This window comes from Chelonus insularis, unplaced genomic scaffold (genome assembly GCF_013357705.1).
Source record: "Chelonus insularis isolate UGA/USDA-ARS -01 unplaced genomic scaffold, ASM1335770v1 contig_160_pilon, whole genome shotgun sequence".
Classification (NCBI taxonomy): domain Eukaryota; kingdom Metazoa; phylum Arthropoda; class Insecta; order Hymenoptera; family Braconidae; genus Chelonus; species Chelonus insularis.
The window spans coordinates 155,836-171,370 of record NW_023276401.1 but is presented as its reverse complement, the minus strand read 5'-3'; the positions used below and the strand labels follow the sequence as shown (position 1 = coordinate 171,370).

The following is a 15,535-nucleotide window of genomic DNA, read 5'->3' as shown; positions in this document are numbered from 1 at the left end:
GAAAGTGACGATAAATAGCACAAGCGTAACCTGATAGGAGTCAAGAAATTTTCACATGACTTGGCAAAAAAAGACTTTTTATCTTCTCCTCATTCTTATTTAAACATTTTCTTTTTTTATTTGATTTGTTTAAGTCTAAAAGTAAATTAATGTGTAAATTGGAGAAACGAAACTCTCTTAGATCTTTTACTACATTTGCGGAAAGGAGATTTAGCTCTTATGCTGTTTGTAATTTCCATTAGATGTATATACATACTAGAGTCTTAAGGTCTTTACCAAGATTAAAATGTAAATCAAAATTTATTTCTTGAGTTTTAAGTATTTAATATATCATCACTAAGAGTGTATTTAAACCACGAAATAGTAAATGAGTTTATTTGGTATTTTTACAAACTCTTTTTATCTTCAATTCCATTCTTCATTTTCATAATTGCCAAGTTGATTTAATTTTTCTTGTTTTTTTTTTTTAATAATGCTTTTGAAGTTACAATAAAAGTATTTAAAGAAGCAACAACTTGAATTGACAAACTCAATTATTTTGATGGTTAAATGATTTATAAAAGTAATAGTAAATAATGAAAGATAAAAAGAACTGTAATGACAAACTATTGACATTTAATTAAATAGGTACTTCTATTAGAAATTTTATTTGACAGAAAGAAATAATAAATAAATAAATACTCACAGAGTTCGTAGATTGACGATTCGGTATTGAGCAAAATACGTGTATCGATAAAACTGTAACAGAAAAATGAGAAACATGAGCAAACCAATTTTCCAACGTAAACACGTTTCATCAGTTGGCGAATTTATTTTTCAATTCAAAGCCAAAGTAATAAAAATAAAATGCTTCAACATATTCATTGAATCAAGCACACCAGTAGGTTTAGCTTAAATATATCCTTGGATGGATAAATCCAAAAGTCCTGGCGCAAAAGATGGCTATTAATAGTCAACAGTTCTCACCAATAAATTATAGCAGTGTCGGACCGAGAGATAACGTTCAGTATCGAGGCATCGTCATCAATAATGCTCGTCGATATGGAAGGATTCATAGTGCCCTGGTGCTATTTTGCTTCCATTAACTCTTTCAGGGATATGTCATAAATCATTTCTCTGTACCCGGCACCTCTGATATCATCGGTTGCTAGCCATTTCGCGGCCAGACGCTCTCTACCTTTCTCATACTCACATCCCCTATGGCTATAACACTCATTTCGGATCTACGTTTGTCCTTTCCGTCGACTGTTCACTACTTATCAAACTTCCCTCTTCACATCCCATCACTTTGCCTGTCGATTCTCAATAGTCGTAACGATTTTAGATTATTGACCATGCGCAATAAATACTCCTCAATATACCGATAAGACGCGTTTATTCAATTGTACTTAGTAATCTAATTATCACTTGCTTCTGATCCAGGAAAGTTACAATTCAATTGATTATTTTTTCAATTGATCTGTCAATTTTTTAAACGTTTTACATCATGGTGAATTTTTTTTTTTTTTTCAATTTAACATTCATTATTGAACTTTTGGAATAATAGGAGTACAATTATGTCTCTTTAATAATGAATTTTAAGCTGTCTTAAGTAATTATTTTATAAAGATACTTCTTGAGTATCAAGTTTACTAACAAGAACTCAAAATTTACGGTTGGATAGAAATATAGTTACTTATAAACTTCTAAACATGTCTGTGTCATTTTTGCACTTACATTTAATTCAAAATAATTCTCTTTATTTATCGTTGGAATTAGTATTGTTAATATTAAAATACATTACAAATATATAATAATTATTCTTATGAGTCGGTTGGTTTTTAACAAGCAAATAAAAAGATGTATTCATATTTAAAAATCTATATCTTTTGTCTTAAATTATTCTAATCACCTTTTTCTCTGCACATGATCAATAATTATTCATAAATATTAATCACTATTAATATAATTAATATTTATAATTGATTAGTGAATAATTTTTATATTTAAAAGAATTTTTTTTAATATAATATTTATATTTATTATTCTTAAATTAAGTTGGTTTTTAATATTAATAATTCGCTTTAAAATTATTTCTGAGTTTCCCTTAAATAAATGATCTATTTAAATAAGTTTATTAAATTAAAATTAAAATGGTATGAAAAGTGCAGCAAATATATTTTTATTTTTTTTTTTAAACTAAGTACTGAATACTTTTTCCACGACTCAGTAATTTTGAATGAAAAAACTAAATAAAATGTAAAACACAGATAAAAATAAAATATTAAGTAGAGTAAACTCGTGAATAGTCAGCCTCCCATGTTAAATCTCACAGATTTACTCGCTCATTCTTACTGTTTAGAATAGTAAAGGCTAATCTTTATTTTCAAACTATTCTTTTGTTTCAACCCACGTAGTGTTACTATTTTTTTACCAAAAAGAGAATAATAAAAAATTGTTTTATATTTATTGAGAAAACAATTGAAATAATAAACTATTGGTTCATCATATTTACAGTCAATCTATATTCACATGGACGATTGATGCAATTCTATAACAAAGATTTTAACTGAGCAATGATTTATCGTTACATCAATGGTGATATTGCTTGTTGAATAAAATCACATTCATGTTTACAACAGACATGAGCAGAATGCTCTAACTGAAGTAGAAGTTTATTTACTGGTAATAAATAATTCATTTACAACACTCAACCATAAAAACCACTGTTTAAACAATTTTAAAAACTGAATTATTCAAAAAGTATATCGTTTTCTCTTTTACCAAAAAAAGAAAAACAAATCAATTAATCAATAAAAAAAAAAATTTAATCTCTAATTAGATTGAAATATTTGAAAACATGTCTTCATCATATCGCATAACTATAACTGTCAAGTTGAGAATTAATTTCCATTTTGTAAATTAAACAATTCTGGGAGATGTCTTAAACTAAAGTTTAGTTTAATCAGATTATAAAAAAGGCAATTATCCCAATGGAGTTAGAGAAACTAGTGTAATTTATTTGGTGGAGAGTGAGACTGAAACCTCAGAGTTTCTTGCTTAGCCCAGCACTTTTAGCCCTCGTCCTAATCCTTCGAGCGTTTTTCGCATAATCCTTGCCGATTTTCAGTTCTCTTTCTCTTGGAATATCGTTAGCTCACTCATGCACTTAACACTGCAACCCTTTTGTCCGCGTTTGAACTCGTTGATTCTACTTCTGGCTTAGTTCCAATTGAGATATACATATTGAAAGAGAGATGGCTTCGAAATAAATCACTCGCTCTAAAGAGTTTGGTGAGGTAAGTATGCTCTTTAGATGAGAAAAATAAAATAAAAACAACAAGCTAAATAAAAATGGTAAAAATAATGATGAAAAAGTACATTTGTAGTGAATACTATTTCTTGTATATATCTTGACTATAAAATAAGAAGAAATACTTGAGAAGTTCAAGTTTTGATCTGGTATCGTAACCGGAACGAATCGATCGCGTTGTGTTAATAGAAAGTCAATTTGAAATTTCCGCTCTTTGGCTTTACTATTGTTCTGGAAACTACTTCTCGTCTTTCTTGATATCCAAGCAGTTATCACACCGATCAAATATATAAAATTTTACTTCTCGAGCTTGAATTTAATCGTTCTGGAATCTACTAGGGATTTTTATTAATGCTTTCCTGAAATTATTGTAACGATATCGCATTTATATTATCGATATTCTGAACTATCAATAATGATACTTAGTTTTTATTTATAGTTAATTTTCCATTAGGAAGTTATTGTAATGGGTCGATTTTTAAATTAGTAATTTTATAATATCGTTACGATTTGGGATATTTGAATGCATGTTAGAAGATTTAAACATGGATGTATGAACGTTTCTACGTGAAAAAATAATATACATACGGAAATTAATAAAATAATGATATATTGGTGAAAAATTGTAAGATATAAATATGTGCATAACTTCTATGCTAATAATGGTACGGGGTTGATTGAGGGCACGAATGAAAGATCTGGATGAGAGAGAAAAATTCGATATAGTTAAAATCATGATTGGAGGATAATTGATGGTAAAATTGAAGCAAGTTCCCATTTTACACTATTTTAGGAGTGAAATAATTGATTTTTCATATGTTTGACCTGATTCCGCATTTCTAGGCATTGAGACGAAGAGAATGAATGGTCAAACTTAAAAATCCGACAACTTTGATTTTTCGACCCCAAAAAATGGCAAGTGGTACCCCTTTCCATTTTTTTCACTCAAAAAATAAAAGTTCTCCGATTTTCAAGTTTGACCACTCATTCTCTTCGTCTTGATGCGTAGAAATGCGGAATCGGGACACCGGTCAAGAAAATTTACTTTAACACCCTTAAAAAGGGGTAAAACTGGATACAAATTAGGAATAATCATCCCCTTGACTTTAAACCCCTATAACTCATGAACCGACGGTCCAATGACTGTTTTTAGGGACGTTTTAGAAACTTCAGAATCTGAGCTAAATATTTATATCTATGAAAATTGTTTAAAAAATTTATTTCTCCCTTGAAATCGCTAAAATATAAGAAAAAGTCACATTTTTTTGAGAGTTTGCCGAATATTTTTGCAATTTTAAGGGTGAAATAAATTTTTTGAACGTTTTTCATGGATATGTATCTTTAGCTAAGATTCTGAAGTTTCTAAATACCTCTCAAAAATCATCGTTTCATTATTTGTCCACAAGTTATGGAGATCCAAAGTCCAAAGTAGATGATTTTTTGACCCTTACTTCGACTTTGGATCTCTATAACTCTTATACAATTTATCCAATAATAATCATAAGGAGGTATTTAGAAACTTCAGAATCTTAGCTAAAGATACATATCCATGAAAAACGTTCAAAAAATTTATTTCACCCTTAAAATTGCAAAAATATTCGGCAAACTCTCAAAAAAATGTGACTTTTTCTTATATTTTAGCGATTTCAAGGGAGAAATAAATTTTTTAAACAATTTTCATAGATATAAATATTTAGCTCAGATTCTGAAGTTTCTAAAACGTCCCTAAAAACAGTCATTGGACCGTCGGTTCATGAGTTATAGGGGTTTAAAGTCAAGGGGATGATTATTCCTAATTTGTATCCAGTTTTACCCCTTTTTAAGGGTGTTAAAGTAAATTTTCTTGACCGGTGTCCCGATTCCGCATTTCTACGCATCAAGACGAAGAGAATGAGTGGTCAAACTTGAAAATCGGAGAACTTTTATTTTTTGAGTGAAAAAAATGGAAAGGGGTACCACTTGCCATTTTTTGGGGTCGAAAAATCAAAGTTGTCGGATTTTTAAGTTTGACCATTCATTCTCTTCGTCTCAATGCCTAGAAATGCGGAATCAGGTCAAACATATGAAAAATCAATTATTTCACTCCTAAAATAGTGTAAAATGGGAACTTGCTTCAATTTTACCATCAATTATCCTCCAATTATGATTTTAACTATATCGAATTTTTCTCTCTCATCCAGATCTTTCATTCGTGCCCTCAATCAACCCCGTAGCATCATTAGCATAAAAGTTATGCACATCTTCATGTCTCACTGAGGAACGTTTGAGGAACAAAATTTTTTGATACCGGATGCAGTTTTGATTACCGAGTTCTTTCCAGCTTCTAAATAATGAAATTAAATAGTATTTATATCATTTCCTCTGTATAATACATTCATCTCCAAGCTGTCATTACACATACATATTCCATGTTTTTCTTGACAACACAATAGAACTATGGTGAATTTTTTTGCTACATCATCATATTTTTCTAAGTATTTTTCATCAACATAAAATTTTTCTATTCATTTATTTACGGTTAAAAAACAATTTGCATTGTTGAGAGATAAATTCTTTATTTAAAAATATCAAATAAGTAGTGAAAAGAATTTTATTTATGAAACAAATTTCTCCCCCGCAGCATTGTTTTATTATAAATTCTAGAGGAAAAAAATTCAATGTAATTATTTACTGTGTATATTTTTTTCTAAAAGTGTTTTATTTATTCAATTCCATCTTTTAATATTCAAGTAATAAAAATAGTTTATAAAAGTTATTAATCAACGTGAATAATATCCAAAATATCCATAAGACCGCTTGGAATTCAGTGGAAGAAGGAGTTTCGATCAACGTGCAGTCAGGCCACACATGGCGTTGGTATTTGCGACACTGTTGGTACTTAGTCGTGAACACATCTATCTATAGTATAGTCATGTAACTAAAGATCGTTAACTCGTGGCGAGGGACCTCGTGCACCTGCTCGAAAATTGACCACACGGCTCTGCTCGTCTGCGTTATCGCTAATTATACTACTGGATGTATCGTGTTTCTATCCCTTCGTTCATTTAAATCTACGTCAAGTGATCAGTGTGCCGATGATCGTCGAATAAAAATTGACATCTCCAATTATTACTACTCTTATCGTCATTATTATTATCATCATCATTTTTGTGACAGCATTGATGGCAGTTTATGTCAAATATTTTTATCCAATTGAAGACTTGTACACTATCTCCAGTCCTGAGGGAGTGTCATAAAACTTTATTTCTATCCAAGCGTCTATAAGAAAGACTGGTAAATTTTCCTAGGTTGTTTCCATACCAATGTTCATCGTTATTATAATGCTGGATATCGATAAGTCACGAACAGTGTGAAGGTCTATTAAGTGTACAATATACAACCTCGAGATGAAATCTCACCCTCCTGTTGTTATAGTGAAGACTCTACTAATATTGTGTTTCATAGATTCGTTATCGCAGCAAAATGGTCTTATAGGGATGGTAAAATATTGTAATTTAGCAAGCTCATGTCGACAATTTATAGCTTACCTTCAGCCTCACAAATATTCAGTAAATTTTACTCCTGATATTTTATTCATTATTGAATTACAAATTGAAACAAAAAAATGATAACCAGATTCTGTTTAATCTTTTTTTTTTTATATATAAATAATGAATTGCACTGCAAATCCTAGTTTTCCAAAATGCATTATTTTAATGCGGATAAATGTGTTAAATGTGACGTCACCCATTTGATTAACATTTTAGTCACTTTTTACACACTTAGAAATGCGTTACAAATGGCTACAATGTTAATCAAATGGCTGACGTTATATTTAACACACTTATCCGTATTAAATTAATGCATTTTGGAAAACTGAAATTTACAGTGTGATCAAAGAGGAAAATAATTTAGAAACCTAAATTTATTTTTGAAAGAACATATTTTCTATGGAAATTAGATTAACCTTTTTATGTTTCTCTATTGAAACTAATAAACCATTTTGTTGCTAAAGATCAAGGCTTCTCACTGATTAATTTCTGAATAATGATTGCTTATATAATATCTATGTGTAAATTTATATAATGCTTGTTTATATAATTAATGCTAACAAATCTGGTAAGACTATTCAAAATAATTGGACTAATTAATAATCCCTTGTTACAAGAAGATAATTTAACTATCAAAATCCTTCATTATAATGGAATCAGTTTGTCGTTTGATTATTATCCTCTTGATCATGTTCGATAATATCCATCCCTTCTTCTCAGAGCATTCAGAAACCCTGGAGCTTGTTGTATGTTGCCATAAACCTACCCTCATATCGTTCAAATTCTGGATCGTAAATACGTAAATCCTGGACGATAGCGCATAGCTGCCGGCCAAATTCACATGAAGCCCATTGCAGATTAACGAGATTGGAATAGTCTTCATATTTGATTCCTAATGATAATAATCCATGCCAATGCTATTATCAGACCATTTTAATTTGAACACATGGATACACTCAATTCCATCTTATTTTGAAGTTTATACTCATGAATGTAATTAGAATAAATACCTTGGTTTTTTTATCTAAATGAAGATTTTCTATTTGATCAAGTTGGTTGGATGATCAGTAACAAATAGACAACAATGATATTGATATCATGTTACATATTGGTTCGTTATCTTTCAAGAGTATCATCAATCTTGCTATACCATGTTTAGATTGCTAATTGAAGCTCTCAAACATTTAATAAATTAAGACACTTGATTATGAGTTGAGATAAATTGAAAAATGCTATTTTTGTTGCTTAAGAGATGTGATAAAAATAATTATTAATTTACAAACAGAGATAGATTGTTTAAATATTGTTACTTGCTTCTTCTTATTATTGATAATCAGGTATGATGGCTTTCATGTCCATTACACTCAATCCTCTTCATACTGGAAAGTGTCGATGATTAATTGAAATGTCATTCAGTCATTTTACTGCTAAAAAATTTCGAATATCATTTCATCAATGAAATAATTTGATGGTTTGACACTTTTCATCAAATATAGACCGAGAAATTGATCATTGAAAACATTTATTATTGGAACAATAATTGAAAATTATTTTCAAGCTTTTTTATGCAACTATTTTTGAGTTATCATCGTTTGATGGATGTAATTCAATGTAATTAAGTTTCTTGTTGGTCTAAATATATGAAGCTTCCTGTTCTAAACCATCATCCTGTTTATTTTGGGTCGATGTTTAGATAAACTACTTCAGATGGATCCATGAATTACCAAACAAAAATCACAAAAAATCAGTTATTCACATTATATATTGAGTTGTTATTTTAAATAATTATTAATCCTTTCAAATAATTGTTCTTAATAGTTTCTAAGCACCAGAATAAGCTTTTCATTTCCAAACTCAGTTTGTTATAGAATTATCTGCATGTACTGAAAGGTTAGGATTTTTAATTTCTCTAATCCCCTGGATGTAATAAAACTTAATAACATTCCATTATGTTTTGTTATGAACATTATAACTTAGCTAGAGAACCATGTTATATGTTGATATAATTATTATTTCCTATTGTATCTAAGGACTCCAAAACATCTCTTGTTCAAGGACCATAGATGAGAATAATACCACTACGAATAGGTAAACACTACATGTACATATGTTTGAAATGAAACTTAGTTATTACTCAATGGTTATCTCAACGTTATTAATATAACTATATTACCTTCCTCAAGTTTATTTTCAATTATACAGATAACTTTTATAAATAAAAAAAAAATAATTCTGATATTACTTCTATTTTTTTTTATTTTAATATTTAACTGCTGCTTGTTATTTTCCACCAACTTCAAGTTAAAATTGCATATAATTAAATTGTCGTGGAGCCTTAAATTTTGCAAACAAGTGGTAGAGTTTGGATTGTTTTTTAATTAAAATCCTACTTTGTTTATAAATGAGCATTGGAGTAAATAGTAAAACAATTCTCAAAACAATAACAATTACTAAGTTGGTGTCATAATTTGGAACTCAATAAAGCGCTAAGAATTTATATATTTCAGTCTACGTATAACTAGTGAACAAACACGGGTAATTAAAGTTTCGCAATGATATTATATTCCTGGTACTTTAGCAATATTTGCTGTTGCGTGAAAACCAAAGAGGATTGGTATTATACCGCAAATTGACTCGTTTGTAGTAGTGTATCATGAATTTTCGATGATAATAGCAATAAATGTAGCTATTTACATTTAGCGACTCTAGCAAGTTTTCCTATTTCATGTTTTTTTCTCTTGAAATATCAAAAAAAAATTACCTCCATTACTTTTGAAATATTATTAAAAATTCAATCATTTGTTAAAACCAATGATTATTATTTTCAATTTTTTAAAAATAGTTTTAGAAAAATTTATCAAGATAATTTATAGATGTTACAGGTGTTGGTAATGATTCATGTACATGAGTATGAATGTATGTAAACAAATTTTTTACTGACAAGATCTCGAGCTATTCCCCGGTTATTCAAAGCATGCAAAAAATATTCAAAGAGACAAGGGTAGGTTTAATCCCAAGAGGGTTGACAATTTACATGTTATTTATTTTGGCAGATGATTTTGTAAAATTCAATGAATGTTTTTGAAGAGTCTCCATTTAATTTTTGCTTAAGTCCTTAAATATTCATCTCCATCAAATATCCAGCTCTTAAGACAATGGTGTTTTTCACAATTATAGAATCATTAAAGTCTTCTATTAATTATTTTAAAATTTAATAATCAAATAATTCAGCTTTATTATTACCTTCTCATTCCAAATAATAATAATAATAAAAAAACATTTACCTTCTTGTTTAGAAATTAAATATTTAGTAAGAGAAGAAACATGAAGGTTCATATTCAACAAACCATCCAGAATACAATTTATTTTAAGATATAAATATTAAATTCCCAACCCAGAGAAGAACCTCCAACTTATTATTATGAATGATAATAAAAACAATAAGATCACAAAAAATTTATCACCAACTAAACCACTTTGTTCTACGAGATTATTTATAGGTTTCTGTCACTTAAGACATAGTATTCGAAGAAATAAAACGTTAACTGTGTAGATAAGCAAGTATTAGGATAAAGAGAAGGGCTTTATTTCTAAAGGTTAATGATCTAGTGACAATTAAAAGACGACAATGTAAAAGAAAATTACACCAACTTAAATCTTTTAATGTCTTTTTTCTTCATAAAATAAACCACCAATCAAAGTTGTTACCAAGGAAATTTTTTGCAAGTGAAGTTTTTTTTAATGAGTGAATTTATTGACTGTCATCATGAATATTTTTTCAAGAGCGTATTCTTGGTGAAGTTAAGAAGAAAGATTTCATGATGATACCAAAGAAGAGAATTTTGAGATAATAGTATATAGGTACTTGAACACGTATAGCTCACTAGTTGGTTGACAATAAAGAAATATTTATCTAACTTTTGTACATCAATTAATAGTCTTCTAGGTGTGATGTGGTGTTCAAATGTTTTTACATAATTCCACTTTCAGGGCTTAAGGTTCAACTTAGGTTATTTATTTTCAGGATAATAGAATGTAATTAGTTTAGATTCAGGTTTGTTAGGGCCAAAGTAGTTTCGAAACCTAAGTCGAACTTTAAGCCCTGAAAGTGGAATTAAGCAGGGTTACCAGTTTAAAGTTAGCACAATTTTTATTATATAAAATGAACCTGCAGGTTCATGCTTTCAAACTGAAATTAAATGTCAAAACAGGGTGAATAAGATCAGAATAAGTTCAATTTTTATGCCTCGGGTTGACCTATGCTTTGTCAACCTAAGATGTACCTGTTTCAAGTTTTGATAAGATTAGAATGATTATTATTCATGACTCATAAACTAGTTGTAAAAGATTGATGTCATTGAATTGAATGCACTTGGTCTGGAGAAGATACCACATTATCATAATCTTGCATAAATGATAAAAAATTCTTTTCCAATAATAAAGAACATCTCTCAATACCACATGAAAATGATCTAATCTATATGATAATTCAACAAATCGCAAATTTATCATAGCTACCAGTTTGTATAACAGAGATATTGAGGGTTTTAAGTAGATTGATACCCTAGGTCTGATTCTTACAGCATATTCTTATGTAGCAAATACATCAAAGTTATGTCACTTTTGTCTGATGATTTATTCTTCAAATAAGACCATCAAAGTACCCTCGTCATACGATATCTCATTGGACAGACTTGTAGAGATATCCAAATTCTGAATATGAGTACTCTTCTCTTACCATTGTTCATGATGCTTTTGTTGGTATTCATGTTGTACATATCCGCTGGCGTTCTAACTTGTGTATTCTCGACAATACAATTCAATTCCATCTGATCTGTCGTCGTAAAGTGTATGTTGCTAGATTTCTCCTTGCTAGAGTTTGATGAAATAATCCCTTTAAAATATACTGTTTGAAGATGTTGTCACGTAGCCCAGTGTAACAATAAATTCATTCAATTTCTGAATTCTCCTTTAAATTTGTTTTCAAAATGAAACTATAATATCAAGAATCTATTGGTATCTCCATAATATCTGAAGATGTAGAATACGTGATATATTCTACTCGCGAAACATCGATTCTCGTTCTGATTGTCACCCTTTTTCTGTTCTCAGTCACGTTTGGAAAATAATAGTTCCAGCTAAGAGGTTTTTCCATGTTACAGATGTTGAATATATAAATTTCTTCAGATGTATTTACAATAATTTATTTTTAGATTTATGAAACATTCTACCATCAAGTCTATCTTCCTTTAAGAGTTCTCACCATTTCTTTAAAAATAACTCCATTGATTTTCCAGTTCTGCTGCTAGGTCAACATCATTTGTGCCATTTCACAGAACTGGTCATAGTTACATTCTGACATGTATTCAATCTATTTAATTAATTTCTGTGTTGGGTTATGGGGTACTGAATTACCATGGTACCTTTGCTATTTGGTGACGGTTATTTATTAAAATAGCGAAATTAAATTACTCAATGTTTGATGGAGAAGATTAATGATCTCTGCATGCCTTTGGAGATCATTAATTTCTACCACAAGAAAATGCCCGAAATTTTGTTAATTTTTATTCTATTAAAAACTTGTTTATTAACGAATTCATTATGATTTATGGTTTTAATTGAACCTTTGAGATAATTAATTTAATTATATATAAATGAGAGGTTTAGAAAAAATGAACCTACATTTTAAGCAAATTCTCTTCTACTGAGCTCGTAGCTCATATCAAGCGTGTCCAGTAATCACGATAACACTTAATTGGTAATTATAAAGGAATTAAATTTTCAAATGAATGTAATGCAGTGTCGAAAACAGATATTTATAATTAATAAGTTATCATAATGACACTGATTTTTAATTTGTTTGATGCTCCAATAAATTCATTTATAAAACTCAATTATGATATTGCTGAAAATAATTGTATTTTGAGTAAATTGAAAAACTCATTTATGAACATATATAAAATAAATTAATTAATGTGTATTTTATGTTAAATTAATATTATTTATGATCAATTATTTTTGGAAAATTACTTCATTAAATTTTAATTAGTTGAACGATAAAAGAAACTCATTTTTAGTATTTATTAGTATTTCCATTACTGAAAATGCAATTTTATATAAAAACTTCGATAATTAATTGGAAAATTATGAGGAAAACGCTAGATTGAAAAGCAGTATCTATCAAAATAAAAATATTTGTGCTAATTACAAAAATCATTTCTTTAATAAAGAAAAAATATGATTGATGAATAATTCAGAAGATATTAAAAAAAAAAATTTATCCATTTTTAAACTAATTTCTTCTTGATCAGTAATTTGTTAGAATTTTCCCTAAAAGTTACTACCAACAGTCTACTAAAAAAAAAAAAAAATCACGCTCTAAAGAATAAGATAAAAATACAATATATTTTTTTACATAAATTAATTAATGCAGCTAGTAGAGTGTAGAAACTGTTGGGGTTCTCAAGTAATATTCATAGTCGATGTTCGATTAATGCTACGATTTTATCGAACACGTGTATAGAACAGCCACCGTATGCAAGCTAGAGTCAAGCACCTGGGCTGACTCTAGAACGAGATATTCTACTATTTTCCTCATCACTATTCGAATCCTGCGCAAAGGAAGTTATGCCGACGCCCTCACGGATATTTGACTTCCAACCTTAGTATTGCTGAAGGCTCGATAGTTTGTTATCAGATATTCAATACCATCTTTTTTTATTAATGATGCCATCGAAGGTTGTCTTTGTTCTATTGAGAAATATCAGTTTCAATGCTTCCCCTATTTTTATGCGCATAGACAACATAGATTGCTTTGTTTGCAGGTCGTAAAGGTGAACATAAAATTGGTTTAACAAAAGTATCAATCAAGGTAGTGATAAATTGAACAACCTGAACTATACTTTTTATTTTTCATATGTAGGTAAATAGTTTGATGCATTTTTTATTATTTTAATAACGCAATATATCACGACTGTTGTAGCACGAATCTGTCAAAAAATATTTTCAGCTTTGTCATTTTTTGTTTACCTCTGTGAGAGCTGATTTATTTTGATTCCATGAATTTTTGTTTTGATAAATAATGGATTGAAATGGGTCGAATACATTGGTTTTGTTTGACAAGAGGCTTATTTACTTAGTAAATTTAATATGTAATTGAAAATAGATGTAATGATTACGGATATTCATGAGACTTGGAAAAGATAAATAAGCAATGTTGCCTGTGGCAAGTAAAAGGCTGATGGAATATTAATATCAACTAATTAATACTCCAAAATTAAGCTGGATTAAAAAGAAAAATTACTGTTTGATAATAATATTTTCTTTTTGAAATGACATTTAATTTTCATATTATTAAATAAGTTTAAATCATACTCAAAAAATTACAGCTTCATACATGTACAAATAATATACTTATTATAATTTTATAACTAATTTTGTTGAGAATAGGTAATTCAAATTCACAAAATCCTTTATCTTGTTATTTAAATTCAGAATGAACATGAAGATAAAAAAATTACTTTTACTAAAATAATGAAATCAAAACTGATGTTGTTAACCATCATGATGAAGCTTATCAAAGTGGGCTTCTTTTTTTAATGTAATTTACAGTATATTAAATTTTAGCATCACTTGGAGAACTATTCACCATTCTATTATACATCTAATTAGCAGAATCCATCTTCAAAATTTACGCCATTAGTTTTTTTCCACAAATTCATTCAGTCCAGACTAGCATCATAAAGTCTAATTATGTAGGATATTTTATATTAACAAAAGAAGTTTATAATAAATACAATAGTTTTACTCATATTCATTAAATAGACCATTTAACCATGAATGATCATGTTAGCCAACATTCGTATAATAATTATTGGCGCAAATAAACCAACTATCTTTTAAGCATCTATTTTAGTTCTGACCAATGTTCAGTGTTCGATTCCATGTGCTTGTTAGATCATAAAACATGAATTCAAACAATCGTATGGTAAACAATATTTCTTGTTTGATGTAAATTTTGCCAGACTGCATCAAACAAAGGAGAGTAATGTGTCCATCGATTTATGCATACATGCATGTGTGTTTGTTCTTTCGTTACCTTCTAGGAATTCAACAGATTGACGAGCTTTGTTGATTCTGCTAGTATCTATCGATCTATCTGAACTCACTGATACACTAGACCAAGTCATTTTTCAGAAGTAAAATTATACGTTCCAAATGATGTTTAATTATATCCAATGTTTTGTCATGCAATTCACGAGTTTAATAATATGTCTGTTGATAATCAATTTCCAGCTATTTTGTCAACTTCTATATTCATTATCTTTGTGTATTATTATTAAAGCTACCTTATTATATTAATTTATTAATCAAATAACAACTATGCTATGCAGCAACTACCTTTTATTCTCTTTAAAGAAAATTATTGATTGAAAAATTTTCGTTGAAAAAGTTTTAATATTTTATAATAATTTGAGATGTGATATTTCATTAAAAATCCTTATTAAGCTCTCAATAATTTATGGATATAGTATCCTGATGAAAGAGAATATTAGCTATCTCAATAACTCGGAGGCAAGCCCAATCTCGACTTTTCTACTTTATATTTTTATTTAAAATTTTTTGCAAATAACTTGAGAACAATTCAAACGATTCTATTCAATGGACGGTTAGTCGATAGGTCTTGGAGGAACTCAGAACTGATTAAATTTTA

The 15,535-nt window shown here is 28.8% G+C and overlaps 1 protein-coding gene across 2 annotated transcripts in view; it reads right to left on the bottom strand.

Moving 5' to 3' along the window:
* The window catches only part of ome (dipeptidyl peptidase 4 omega), a 183,180-nt gene that overhangs the window by 35,900 nt on the left and 131,745 nt on the right, over window positions 1-15,535 (bottom strand). For both annotated transcript variants that reach the window (XM_035078449.1, XM_035078450.1), the window contains one exon: window positions 686-738. In XM_035078449.1, coding sequence (XP_034934340.1) covers window positions 686-738 — 53 coding nt within the window. The remainder of the gene's footprint in view (window positions 1-685; window positions 739-15,535) is intronic.